The 13,597-nt window shown below is 37.5% G+C and overlaps 1 protein-coding gene across 1 annotated transcript in view; it reads left to right on the top strand.

Moving 5' to 3' along the window:
- LOC128987814 (thymidine phosphorylase-like) overlaps window positions 1–13,597 on the top strand; it is a 61,939-nt gene that overhangs the window by 17,962 nt on the left and 30,380 nt on the right. The window contains exons 3-7 of the mRNA XM_054408842.1: window positions 5,483–5,563; window positions 9,004–9,125; window positions 9,574–9,643; window positions 10,299–10,457; window positions 11,822–11,940. Coding sequence (XP_054264817.1) covers window positions 5,483–5,563; window positions 9,004–9,125; window positions 9,574–9,643; window positions 10,299–10,457; window positions 11,822–11,940 — 551 coding nt within the window. The remainder of the gene's footprint in view (window positions 1–5,482; window positions 5,564–9,003; window positions 9,126–9,573; window positions 9,644–10,298; window positions 10,458–11,821; window positions 11,941–13,597) is intronic.

Below are 13,597 nucleotides of genomic sequence, written 5' to 3' on the forward strand. Positions count from 1 at the left end.
AGGTGTACAAAGATATCTTGGAATGATCAATTTTAGTGGAAGATATATTCCAAATAGGTCTGAGATTTTGAAGCCTTTTCACAAGCTACTCAACAAAAATAATGAATGGATATGGGACAAACCACAACAAAAAGCTTTTGATACTATCAAAAATCTTCTTACTACGGCTCCTCACTTAGCTTTCTATGACCCTAATCTTCAAACAATGATTTCATCTGATGCATCATCATTTGGTATCGGCGGAGTATTGTTGCAACGAGAAAAAAGTGGCACATTCAAACCAGTAAGCTACATATCACGTTCTCTCACTGATACAGAAAGAAGATATTCCAACATAGAACGAGAAGCTCTGGGAATCGCCTGGGCATGTGACAAGTTGAAAGACTACATAGTTGGTAAGGACATAATAATCGAGACAGATCATAAACCACTTTTGAAGATTTTGACGTCAAAAAACTTAGATGAATTAACTCCACGTCTACAGAGAATAAGACTAAGAATGATGCGTTACTCATACAATCTTGTGTATACTCCTGGAAAACACCTAATAACAGCTGACTGTCTTTCACGTAACCCTCTAAAGGACACTGAAAACTATGACTTAGAGGAGGAACTCACTTACTACGTGAGACAAGTCATTTCCAATGTTCCAACTACTGATGAAAACATACAGAAAATCCTACATTGTCAAAGACAAGATCCAATTTGTATGAAATTACGGAACTTAATCATTGATGGTTGGCCAGAAAAATCTGAAATTCCAGATCAATTAAAGACATTTTTCAACGTAAAGGAAGAACTTTCTGTTGCTGATGATCTTGTATTACGAGGAACAAGAATATATGTTCCAGAAGCATTGAGAGAAGAAATGCTAAAACGAATCCATGTAGGACACTTGGGAATAACAAAATGTAGACTCCGAGCCAGCAACAGTCTTTGGTGGCCAGGAATATCTCGTGAGATTGCAAAGATGGTTGAAAGTTGTCCACAATGTATTCAGCACAGGAAAAATAAAAACGAACCACTTATTCCAGCAGAGTTCCCTTCAAGACCTTGGCAGATTGCAGCAATGGATCTTTTCAAGTTAAGTGGTCAATGGTTCATCGTGTTAACAGATTGTTACTCACGATACTTTGAAATTGCAACCTTACGTTCTTTGACAAGTCATCAAGTCATTGAAAAATGTAAATCAGTATTTAGTCGTCATGGAATTCCAGAAGAAATCAGAACCGACAGCGGAACCCAATTCACCATGCGTCAAGGTTCGGAATTCCAGCAGTTTTCCAAAGACTACAATTTCAAGTTAAAGACAAGTAGCCCTCACTTCCATCAGAGTAATGGAGCTGCAGAGGCTGCAGTGAAGGTAGCAAAATGCATCCTAAAGAAAAATAAAGAAGACCCTTACCTGGCACTCTTATCATACCGTAACACTCCAATATCGAACGGGTTTAGCCCTGCACAACTACTAATGGGACGACGTTTACGAGACAACCTACCAGTTTTGCCAGGACTTTTAACAGAAAAGCCAGATTTGAGTGACTTGAAACAAAGGGAGAGGAATTACAGAGAAAAGTACAAGAGAAATTATGACTCCAGGCATGGTGCCAAATCTCTTGGAAGTTTGAAATCTGGAGACAGCGTTTGGATATCTGACGTGGGAAAACCTGGAACGGTTGTAAAAACAGCAACTGAGCCACGATCATATATTGTCAGGACTGATACAAGAGACCTAAGAAGAAACCGTTTCCATCTTCTACCATTTCCCGATGACTTGAAAAGTACACCATCACGAGACAATGTGACAGAACAAAATTCAACAAGTGTCTGTACCAGAAGTCCAAAACCACAAGAGGACAACTCAAGTTACAAGACTAGACACGGACGTCAAGTACATCCTCCAAGGAGACTCGACCTTTAAGGAGGGGGATGTTTCAAGACTGTAAATAAAACATATGTTTTATTTAGGATATTATATTATTATGATAAGATGAAAACAAATATTGTTATTAGTGTTAAAGACTTCTTACAAAAGACTTGTTCAAATAAAATGTTATCAATTTAGTTCATTCCAATTATTATTTCACGAAAACTATAGACAGTCGTGATACAGCTTCAGACATGGAAGCACATAATAAAAATATATTAAAGTAGTTATTACCTTGTTGGTTGTGTTCTTGATAGTCAAAGGTAGTAGTTATATTAGGTATGAAATGCATATTTTTCCAGCTTGGATGGCATTGCAAAAATAATACACGTCCCAAGTGTTGTGTGGCATTCCAACACCCCTAGTCCATGAAATGAAATTAATGGAACAAGAAAGACGTCCCGCTAACATGACTCCGCCGCAAGTCCATTGTCATATAACTTGTACAACCCTATTGCGATAAACGTGTGAGATGAGATGATGTATCTATATACTTGAGGGTTTTCTCTGTACTATCCCTTTTTCACCCATCTTACTTGACAATTTTTTATGATTGAGGTGTCATTTCAAAGTTTATGATTTAGCAGAGAGACGAATATGAGGAGGATGCAGTATGAATGCTTTACACGGCTTGGCTAGTAACTATTTTAAATGGTAATTGTAATTTAACAGCTGGTCCTTCAGTTGAATGTTTACACAATGTTTGCCACTATAAAATTTTAATCAATAGATGAAAGAGTTTGTAAAAATGGATTTTAAATTAACTACTTTTATTGGTAGTAGTAACAGGGGCGGCTCCAGAGGGTAGGCCATGTAGGCCCGGGCCTACCAAAAATTTTGGTAGGGTACGACAGGGATGCCTGGGACAAGGGTGAACCTGAATACATGAAAAGGGGGATCACTTGGTATACGGATGGCTCGAAAAAGCCAACGGGCACGGGGGCTGGAATATATGGAGTCAGACCCAAGGCGCAGTTCTGTGTAAGCCTGGGAAAAATGGCCACTGTATTCCAGGCAGAAGTTGTTGCCCTGTCCGAGTGTACAAGAGTGTGTTTGAAGCGTGGTCTTACAGGCCACACTGTATACATGAACTCGGACAGCAAAGCAGCACTAATGGCACTTGCAAGTTTTGACTATACCTCCAAGGCTGTATGGGACTGTCATCAGGCCATGAAAGCCCTGGGAAAGAACAACAGGATCACCCTTAGTTGGGTTCCAGGGCACAAAGGTATTGCTGGCAATGAGAGAGCTGACAAGTGGGCAAACAAAGGAGTTGAAAAGCCAGTTCAATGGGAGTTCATGGGTCCAGAGCCGACGTGTGGCATTGCTTACAGCACAGCACGGAGAGCTGTTCAGCAGTGGATTGTCATAGAACATCGAAGGAGCTGGGAAAGAACAGAAGGCAATGTACAGTCAAAGAGAATGCTGCAGACACCTACTGATGCGATAGCGGCAGATGCCCTTGGGCTGAGTAGGAAGACCCTGCGGAAGGTGGTTGGCTTTATTAGCGGCCATGTGGTATTCTGTGGACATCCATACAAGATGGGAATTCAAGTTGAAAGCCTCTTATTTAGGAAATGTGGAGAGGAGAAGGAGACAACATTCCACGTGATATTTATGTGCCCAGCCCTACAAGGTCTGCGCATGAGATCCCTTGGCCTATCGACTGGAGATCAAAGGGAAGAACGGGTCACCATAGTCAAAAGGATCTCATGGTTCACAAAGGACCTGGGATTTGAGGAAAATGAGGACCTGTGAATGAGGGTGCACAATAAACTGTTCCAGCTGCGCTAAAACCCATGGATACTTGTAAGCCTCTATAAAAAAAAAAATTACCAACATCTGAAATGAAAGCCTATGTTTTGAGGAGTAGGCCTATTTCAAGACCAAGACATGTTGAATAACTTAAATAAAAATGGAGTTATGTATCATTGATTGCAGATAAGTGTTAAAATAATAATAATTATTGTTTTTCCAGATGTAAGACATGTGAAATAATTATTGTTGATTTGTGATTCAGTAGCGTACACCCTTCACGTAGCGTACACCTTCACATACACCCGATCTTGATAATCAATAGCTCAAAATGAAAGCTGTTATTTCACTGAAGGTTCTTAGACCAAAACATATAGGATGATGTAATTAGAACTAGCGAAATACAGCTTTAATTGAAGTAAGAATTTGAAAAAAATCTGATTAATTTTTTTGGCCGAGTAGTACAGTAGATAAAAGAATGATGATGCTTGGTGGCAAATCTGTACGTGCATACCTTTAAATTAAGACCAAAATTATGAAAATCGGGCAGGTAAGAGCCAAACCAACTCGGAAAAGATAACCAATACCGGTATTTATTAATATACAGATAATATACCTAATAAAATTTTGAAACAAAAATCTGGACTGAGACGAGGGCAGAGAGTAGGGTCCACTGTGGCAGTGTGTAATAAACAGCAAATGATAACATGGCCCGCTGGTGCTGCGACAGTCGTGTGGGCTCGCGACTAGTAGCGATGGTGGGCGACTGGGGTTGCCGGTCCTTCCAGTTAAGAAACTCGTCGATGGTGTAAAATGGACGGATTTGAAGCCAGCGGGTGAGTTCTGTCTTCAGCTGCTCCCCTGATGCACCTTATTTCTTCCGGTAGATAGTTGTGTAGTTTGTTTAATACATAAGATGGGCTTTTCTCATATAGGCAGCTGTAATGGGGTAGGTTGAACCTGGAGGCCTTTCTCGTGTAATGGGTGTGGAAGTCTGCTCTTCTTGGTGGTGATTTCTTTTCAGCATACAAGATTACATTCCCTAATATATAGGGCAGTTGCTGTTAGAACTTTCAAGGCTGTAAATGCTTCCTTACAGCGATCCCTGTATTGTAGTCCAGATATGATCCTAAACACTGCTCTAGTTTTGCAAGATAAGTATGTGTTTGATGTTGCCAGCTGTATTACCCCCCAGACTATCAGACCGTATCTTAGGTGGGATTCGAACAGAACATTATTAGGCAGTCATTATTGTGCCCTCGTCACTCATGTGCTTAATTTTTTTTAAGACTTAGAGGCAGGAGCTAAGTTTTTGACGTTGATATGTAGGACGTTGATGTGTGGTTCCCAGGAGGTGTTCTCGTCAATTTTTATTCCTAGGAATTAAGCCTGGTCTTCCATTATTAGATTCGGCAGCCCAGGTAGTAGTTTTTTTTTCACCTAAATGTCTAAACAAACATAAACTTTGAAAGGTAAAAGGGCATTGCATTATTTGTTTTCCCTCAGAAACAAGTTTTGAACTCTAACAAAACGTGCAATAATTAGCGCACAGGTCCCCTCAATAGTATTAGTGTGTTAGCGTAAGAAGACCCCCTGAATAAGCCACACATAAAACATAATAACTAGTATTTTAATTTAATTACCGGTAAAGCTCTTGAACCTGGGATAGCTAGAAAAGGTTGTATTTTATTATTTTAACTATAAATAGGTAAGTAGGATTTGGTGTTACTATGTAATGTTGCTCACAATAGTTGACCTCTTTATTAACATTCCTGGTTGATAGAAAACATTTCCTTGTTCCAGGGGCCATGTTAATGGCCATGTACATCCGTGGCTTGACATACAAAGAAATTGTAGACCTCACCCGTGCCATGGTGTTTTCGGGTATGTAGCCTTAGTTCCAGTATGTAATAATTTTTTACATTCATTAATATTTTTAGTCTTAGTCTTAGCCATTAATAGTCAAGTAGCACTCTTATCTAGTAGTTAGTCAAATCTGAAGCCAGATTTTTTTGCAAAAATTTCCCTGTAGAGATATTTAAACTATTACTGTAAGTGGCATGGTGCACAATGGCTGTTCTAAGGGCCCTTTCACACGAGGCCACTGGTGGCGGCTGTTGAGATAAATAATTTTAACATTATTCATTTAAAATTATTATATATATACTAGCTGACCCGGCGAACTTCGTATCGCCTAAGTTATAGGTTTCCCCTAAGACAGACCGATGGAAAGAAAGTACCGTTACGTTTAATTTTCAAGATGATCTCGTTCGCATCGCTCAATCACGTCCTGGTAATTTTTTTTATTTTTAAAGGTTTTGGGTTGGAGCTCGTTCGCTAGGCTCACTCACCTTTAGGTTGGAGCTCGTTCGCTGCGCTCACTTGCCTTCAGGTTAGCTCGTTCGCCACGCTCACTCGCCTCCAGGTTGAAGTTCGTTCGCTACGCTCACTCACCTTTTGGTTGCAAATTAGCTGTTGTCATAAATGTAAAAGAAATAATAGTGCTGCACCCTGTTGGTAATCCTTGTAACTTTAATGCTATTGAACATCATAGAACAGAACCAACTTGTTTAATTGAAACAGCTGTTAAGATTCATTAATTCCATTTCTCATAAGGTTAACATGGGAAACTCCAGAGCCACTGGGGCGGAGCCCTTTTAAGAATTTTGAAACGGGAAATAGTTTACGTCCGATTCGCATACCTACAGAATTTACACACCAAATTTCATAACGATCGGTGAAGTCGTTCCGGAGGAGTTTGCAGACAAACACTGTGACACGAGAATTTTATATATTGGATATATATTTTGTTTGTATTATCAACTCTTTTGTTGCCTTTGAGTTTAGAAAAAAAGAAGTTTTTTTTATATCAAGAAGGTCTTTGAGTTGTATAGAAAAAGAGAAGTAAAAATGGCCGTGGTAATGAGAGGTTGAGTAGTTGTTTTGCTGTGGAAATTGTAACATTAAAAAAGTGTGTTTTCAATAAATAAGATATTTGGGAAATGTATTGTGTTATTAAAAAGCCCAGCACAGACTAAAAATTCACAGCGGCCACCGGTGTCCGCCACCAGTTACCGGCCGGGAAACTGCAGTGGATGATACAGGCAACTTACAAGCCACTTTACTACAGCCACTGTACAATGGTAGTTGTGAAAATGCTGTCGAACAATGAACATCTCCTTTTTCTCGCGTTGATAATAAAGAAAATAAGGCAAAGACACAGGCGTGCTATACCAAATTGCCGGTTACTTTTCAATTTCGCAAATTAGATCTTCAGTATTAACTTTGTTTTCTATTATTTTGTTTATTCTCTTATTCTGTTGCTTTCCTTTGTCTTTTTCTTTTTCAGAAACGTCCTCTTTATTTTTCTTCTGATCACTCATTTTCACAAACAAACAATTCAACACGAAAACACTCAACAACTACCATAGTGCGTTTGTCTTTGCAGTCTGCACGTGAACTGATTCAAAATAGTAGCTGCGCGCTCATCCACGGTGGCGGACACTGGTTGCTTCGTGTGAAAGCTCCCATTAAATTCAATGCCCCGCGACGAGTTGCCGCCACTGCAGTTGCCGGCGGTTGCCGACTAGCAGTTGCGCGAGGAGACACTGCTCGGCCACTGTGTAGTGGCGGGCAACTACAGTGGCTGCGTGTGAAAGGTCCCATTTAAAACAATGTTAAAGCTGTGGCGGGCAACCAGTGGCGGCCACCGGTGGCGGCCACCAGTGGCCTCGTGTGAAAGGGCCCTAAGACCTTGTCAAGGGGGGAGGGCTACCAGTGATCCATCCACACCCCCAAATAAAGGAGTGGGATCCGGAAAATGCTGTGTTTTAAAAAGCAGCTTGGTGACTTTCTTAAGCCATTTTTAACGCCTAAAACTGTGTCCAATTGTCTAAAAACTCCCATTTCACAATTTCTTTGAAGTTTGTCATGAGCAAGTAGACATTTAAAAATTTAAACTATGACAATTGCATTCATGCATTTTAAAACATACCGTAGTAGACTACGGCCTTATCTTCCTAAAAGCCGTTTGGTGCCTTTCTAAAGCCATTTTTAACACCTAGAACTGTACCAAAAAACCTCCTAATTCCCCTTTTATTATTTTTCATAAACAAGTAAACATTTAAAAAACTTAACAACGGTATGACGATTGCATTCGTGAATTTCAAAACATAATGTAGCCATATCCTTTTAAAAGCCGTTTGGTGACTTTATAAAACCATTTTTAATATCTAGAACTGTGTCCAATTGTCCAAAAACCTCCCATTTACCTATTATATGTCATGCAAGCAAGTAGACACATTTTTTATCCGTTTTTCTCCAATGCACAGATCTGTTGCAGTTTTCGGCACAACATAAAATATTTCAAGTACCGTAGCCAACAGCAGCAATAAAATGCTGTATACATAATTAACTAAAATCTCTTATTGTCATATTTTGGACAATTTTCATGGAATGAAGGCCTTTGTTATAATAATGGGATAATTAAATTTGTTCTAATAAATAATGCATACCTAAACAAATTCAACTCTGTACACAGATATTGAATTAGTCATGGGTTAATGGTTACAGAGACAATTCAAAGTTCTTGTGTTATTCTTATAGAGAACAAGTAAATTATTGTGGTTTGCTTGTTTATGGATATCATTTGATCAAGTTTAAGCAAGTAGCAAATCCCACGGCCAGTAAATCCCAGTTAACCGTGGGATTTATTGGATTATGTAGCAAATCCAACCTAAACCGTGGCTGGATTAGGCTGGGAAAGTAGGAGTCGTAAAAAGAAACAAATACAGTAGTAAACAAAACAAAACATAAAATGAGGCTACTAACCTGTCGTCAATCAGTCCTCTATTGTCTTGGATGACTATAGTTTTGGGGTTAAGACCCCATTTTCAAATCTTCTCTTCAGTCGTCAAATGTCAAACATATTCTCTTGCCAATGACAAGGCCACTAGTCTTGTCTAAGACTAGTCTGGTTTTGTCCTTGGCCGGCCTCACGCGCATGTACATGATTTGTAAATATAAATGTTTTTGTGTGTGTTTATGTGCATGTGTAAAGTAATTTTGACGACAGTTTATGCAAGAGAATATGTTTGACATTTGACGACTGAAGAGAAGATTTGAAAATGGGGTCTTAACCCTGAAACTATAGTCATCCAAGACAATAGAGGACTGATTGACGACAGGTTAGTAACCTCATTTTATGTCAATAGATCAATCCTGGAGGCAAATTATGTATAAAACAAAACACCCTCTAAACAAACTGGAGGAAACAAATGATTTAAAATAGTCTTCAGCTACCTTACTGTTTGAATGTTGAGCAGGGGAGCAGTTACAGTGGGATCTACAGTGGCAAGGTGTGCTGGCAGACAAACACAGCACTGGAGGCATTGGAGACAAAATATCAATAGTTCTGGCCCCAATACTAGCAGCATGTGGCCTAAAGGTAAGCATGATAAGCCAATAATATTCTTCTCTCCTCCTTCCCTTGAGACCAGCTTAGACTGGTGAAACCGAGTCACATTATTTAATGACATACATTTGATCTAACGACATAACTGTTCAAACATGGTAATTGTCTTTAAAAAACCTATTTAAAAACCTATATTACACTCATAGTCTCTATTTCTTAAAATAGTCTCTATAATCTTAAATAGTCTCTATTTCTGTCGCCAACTTGTGGCTTTCAATATGTTTGATTATGCCTGGAGGTTATTGTCGAATGTTGAGTTTTGGGGCCATAAGTGGAAAAGCGTCATTGTTCTTACCAAGCCTGCAGACTTTTAAAACTTCAACACAAACAGTTTCAAAATTACATTACATTAACTTCCTTTGCATCTATTGTTAGTCTACGAAACTGAAAGTAATTCTGGTTGCAATGTGATTTTTTGTAGGTGCCGATGATTTCAGGACGTAGTTTAGAACACACCGGTGGAACATTAGACAAATTGGAAAGCATCCCAGGTTTGTACTGCACTGCTGCACTTAGGATTATTTAAGGACTCCTAAGGAGTTATACTGTTGTTGCACTTTAATAAAACCAGTTAAATTTTTGGTACTGTAGTTATTGAGTTTACATGAGGAGCCACTTCAAACAGCAGTCAATTAAGACTATTTTGCCCCCATACTGCTTATGTGTGCGCTGTATTTATTCTCACCATTATGATATACTCAGTAAATCAGCTTCGAATGTAAAACCTCTTCCAACATCATTACTTGTCACTTCTTGATTCTAAATATCTGCCACTAAATTGGTTTATTTTGGATATCTGTTATGTTTTCATTCAACATAGATTCTCTAGACTGGCTTGATGTAGCATTACAAATGTTGGGTTACTTTTAGGGCCAGTATTTGCATTGAAGGCCTAATACATTGGCCATTGAGCAATTCTATGACTTTGCAAGCAGCAAACATCTCTAATTGTTTTCAAATTTTCCCAGTGGCGAGAAAAAGTGATGCTAAGATAGATAGTGTGATAGATGAAATCTATGTTATCAATTTTTATTTTTAGGGACACATTAGTTTTTTATTTGGGGAGTTTGGGGGTTAAGTACATTCTACAACTACCTTTTTTACTCAAATAAAGTATTCTCAGAGTTTATTGTTGTTGTTGTTCAGGGCTGATGGTAGACCTAGACGTTTGTCAGATGCAGAAGGCACTAGAGCACGCAGGTTGTTTCATCACCGCAGCCACACAGAGTCTGTGTCCAGCAGACAAGACCTTGTACAGAGTGAGAGACATCACTTGTACTGTGGACAACATTCACCTAATTGTCTGTAAGTCAATATGAGGAATCTCCAGTATTATTATTTCCAAAGGGATCAATTGTAACAGACTAGTAGTTTTTTAGCGAATTTACCATCAAGGGAATAAAGGGTTTTATGGGTTCAGATTTCATGTGTTAGTTTTCCCATTTTTACCCTAAAACATAAAAATGTTAGCAATTTATTTTTAAACAATTTGTTGATGTAAAAAATAATTTTGTATACTGAAGCAGTAATGTGCGCTTGATATTTACAACAAAAATTCCAAACAAAAAACTGTAAATAAAAAATTCTTTGTGGATGATAAGTTTTGGACTCAATCACACATTAAAATACAGGTGGGATTGGGCTGAAATATGACATGATGCTAGCTCATATTCCTATTGAAGAATGCGAGTTGATTGGATGCGACGATAGTAGTTGAAGTAGTTTTAGGTTGATGACACATTCATGTACACTTGTTGTATGTATTGAATAAAGATTTATTGATTGATTGATTGATTGATAGCTTTATACAGATTAAAATCAGCTGATTCTATAACCAGAGCTATTTATTAGGTCCAACTGCTAAGCGGTTAAGGCATTGATTTCTTGACCAGGAGACAACCCAGGGTTGAATGTTTAAATTGTGTCAGGACTAGTAAATTTTCCAGGTAGTCAAGAGGTTTTTGTCTTAAAATGTGAAGGTCGCTGGTTTGATTTCAAGCAAGATTGTTTCTGGACCCAGATGACATTTGTCATTGGGCTATCAAGAATTGGGCAGAAAGATCAGGACTTGAACTGTTTCCTTACAAAAAAAAAAAAAAAAAAAAAAATTAAAAAGTGTGAATACAAGTACAAACGTAAATAAATATTGACTTGGCAGATTGCTCAGTGCCACTGTTTATTAGATTATGTTGTGTGAGAGTGTAAGTAAACTCGGAGTAAGTTAAAAACAAATCAAAAAGATTCTTTTAGCTAAATAATACTTGATAACAAAACAATGTTTTTAATTGATCATAAATATATTTTTATATACCATGAGAAATAACCGGAAAATTTATCTTGCCTGCAATATATATATTTTTATCAATAGTTATTGAGTGGTACTTTTTTATTTCTTTCTTTGCAAAGAACCCAAATCAAAGCTGTCCTCTTGCACTAAGTTATAAGATGTTAAATCTTTCACACGAAGAAATTGCAAACAATTAAAAATATTTATAACATTTCTTCTTAGTGATGTCATATTACAAGATCTATTAAGAAAACATGATTGGTCTACAAAAATTACTGTCTAACTTATTTAATTCTCACACATATTTATTTTGAATTGAAACTGACATATTTAACGTAAATTGTGCATCTTAAAGCACGTAAAACATAAATATTGTTTTTAGCTTCAATTATATCGAAAAAGGTCGCTTCAGGAACTAAGTTTCTGGTGGTGGATGTGAAGGTGGGGAGAGCAGCTTTTTGCAAGACTGAGGAAATGGGAAGAGCTTTGGCAAGGGATCTTGTAAGTAATTAAATGAAAACACGTCCATTTCTACACTTTATAAGCATGCTATTATAACACTGTTGCAGATGTTCTAGTATAAACTCTAGATTTACTTAAAAACATCACCTGTATTTAGAGGAACTTGGTTGTACTGTATGTATTACGTTTTCACTGTCAACTTGTTTGTTTCTATTACAAAAATCCTTGCAGCATCAAAGCCTTTAACAGCTTTATCCATGGGTGTAGACTGGCTTTGGAAGTTTCAGCATTACCTTTGTAGCCTAAATGTTATTCCTTGCATGGTTTGATGATTAAAATTATAACCATCTTTTTCCTTCTTTTTTTCACAACTTATCTAATTGGTAGTGATCGGACAGGACTTGAATGCAATATTCGGCAACCAATTGCTGGGAAAGTACCTTTGAAAACTGAGGTTAAAATGTCAATAACAGTGCTTCAGTATCTACTCGCTGCTGAATTGTGCAAACATGTGGTAAAGTACTGATGTATTTCCTTTATTATGTTTTCAAATGTTCACTCTCAGAGTGATCACAGACGGTGAGGCTACGTAGGGTCTCGGGAGGCAGACTTTCTTGTTGCCGCAACACCACACCTCTGCTTTGCCTTTCAATGTAAATATATTGCATTGGTCACAAACATTATCTATGGATCCTATCTCAAATCAAATCGGTCTCGTCTGAATCATAGTGTTTACCAGAATTAGTGTTAAGCCAAAGTCAGTTTTTAATGTTCACATTTTTATCTTATTGTAATATCTTTTATATTTATCTATTAGCAGCATCTCGAAGCTGTATTTTTTTGGTTGGAGAATCAACCCTTTTGTTTAACAATTTTCCCCTTAGAATCACTTAGCAGGTTGAGATTTAGGAGCTTCAACATTGGTCATGGTTATTTTATAAATATCATATTTCGCACATGTTTTTTGTAGGTTTTTTATGTTCTAACCTCTCCTAAATATATGTCTATAGGTGCTATGTTAACTGAGGTTTTGTTGACTGGCTTGTATACGTCAAAGTGGCCACTGCCGAGATTACCACTGAACATTATTTAGGTGGTATACTGCTGTCTCGGGATCACCGTTTTCATTTACCACAATTATAGATTTCTTACTTGCTGACGGTGTATAAAAAGTCAAAAGAACTTTAATAATAAATTATTTTTTGGTCATTGACTATTATTGGCTCACATTTAAAATGCAATTTTCCAGTTGCATTCAATATTTGTGCACAATTCATGGGCTTTTGCCTGGTAATCAAAATTTACATACATTTATTTTGTTCCCAGTTACTCTATTGGCAGGAAGATTATCTAGTTTTAAATTAATAATACTTGATAACAACATAGTGTATTATTTATGTCACAAAGTTCTTTTGGTTTCGGACGTGCTTATCAAACAAAAATCTATAATTTGGGAACCAACCAAATTCCTAGGTAGTAAAATTACTCTACACAAAACAAATTTCCCACTGATATATCCTGCTCCCAATTCTTAAATTGCATACAGTATATTTATACACCCTTTAATCACAAAACAAGCTGCTATACCCGTGCTTTACAACGGGAAGAAAATGTGACCTAGAGAGCTATTCAAGTGGTGCTGATGTGTGTTTTAAAATACAGCAACTCTATGATTTAGTTTGAAAATATAATCTGA

This window comes from Macrosteles quadrilineatus, unplaced genomic scaffold (genome assembly GCF_028750875.1).
Source record: "Macrosteles quadrilineatus isolate MER2022 unplaced genomic scaffold, UCM_ALF_1.0 Scaffold_2__2_contigs__length_208266976, whole genome shotgun sequence".
Lineage (NCBI taxonomy): Eukaryota > Metazoa > Arthropoda > Insecta > Hemiptera > Cicadellidae > Macrosteles > Macrosteles quadrilineatus.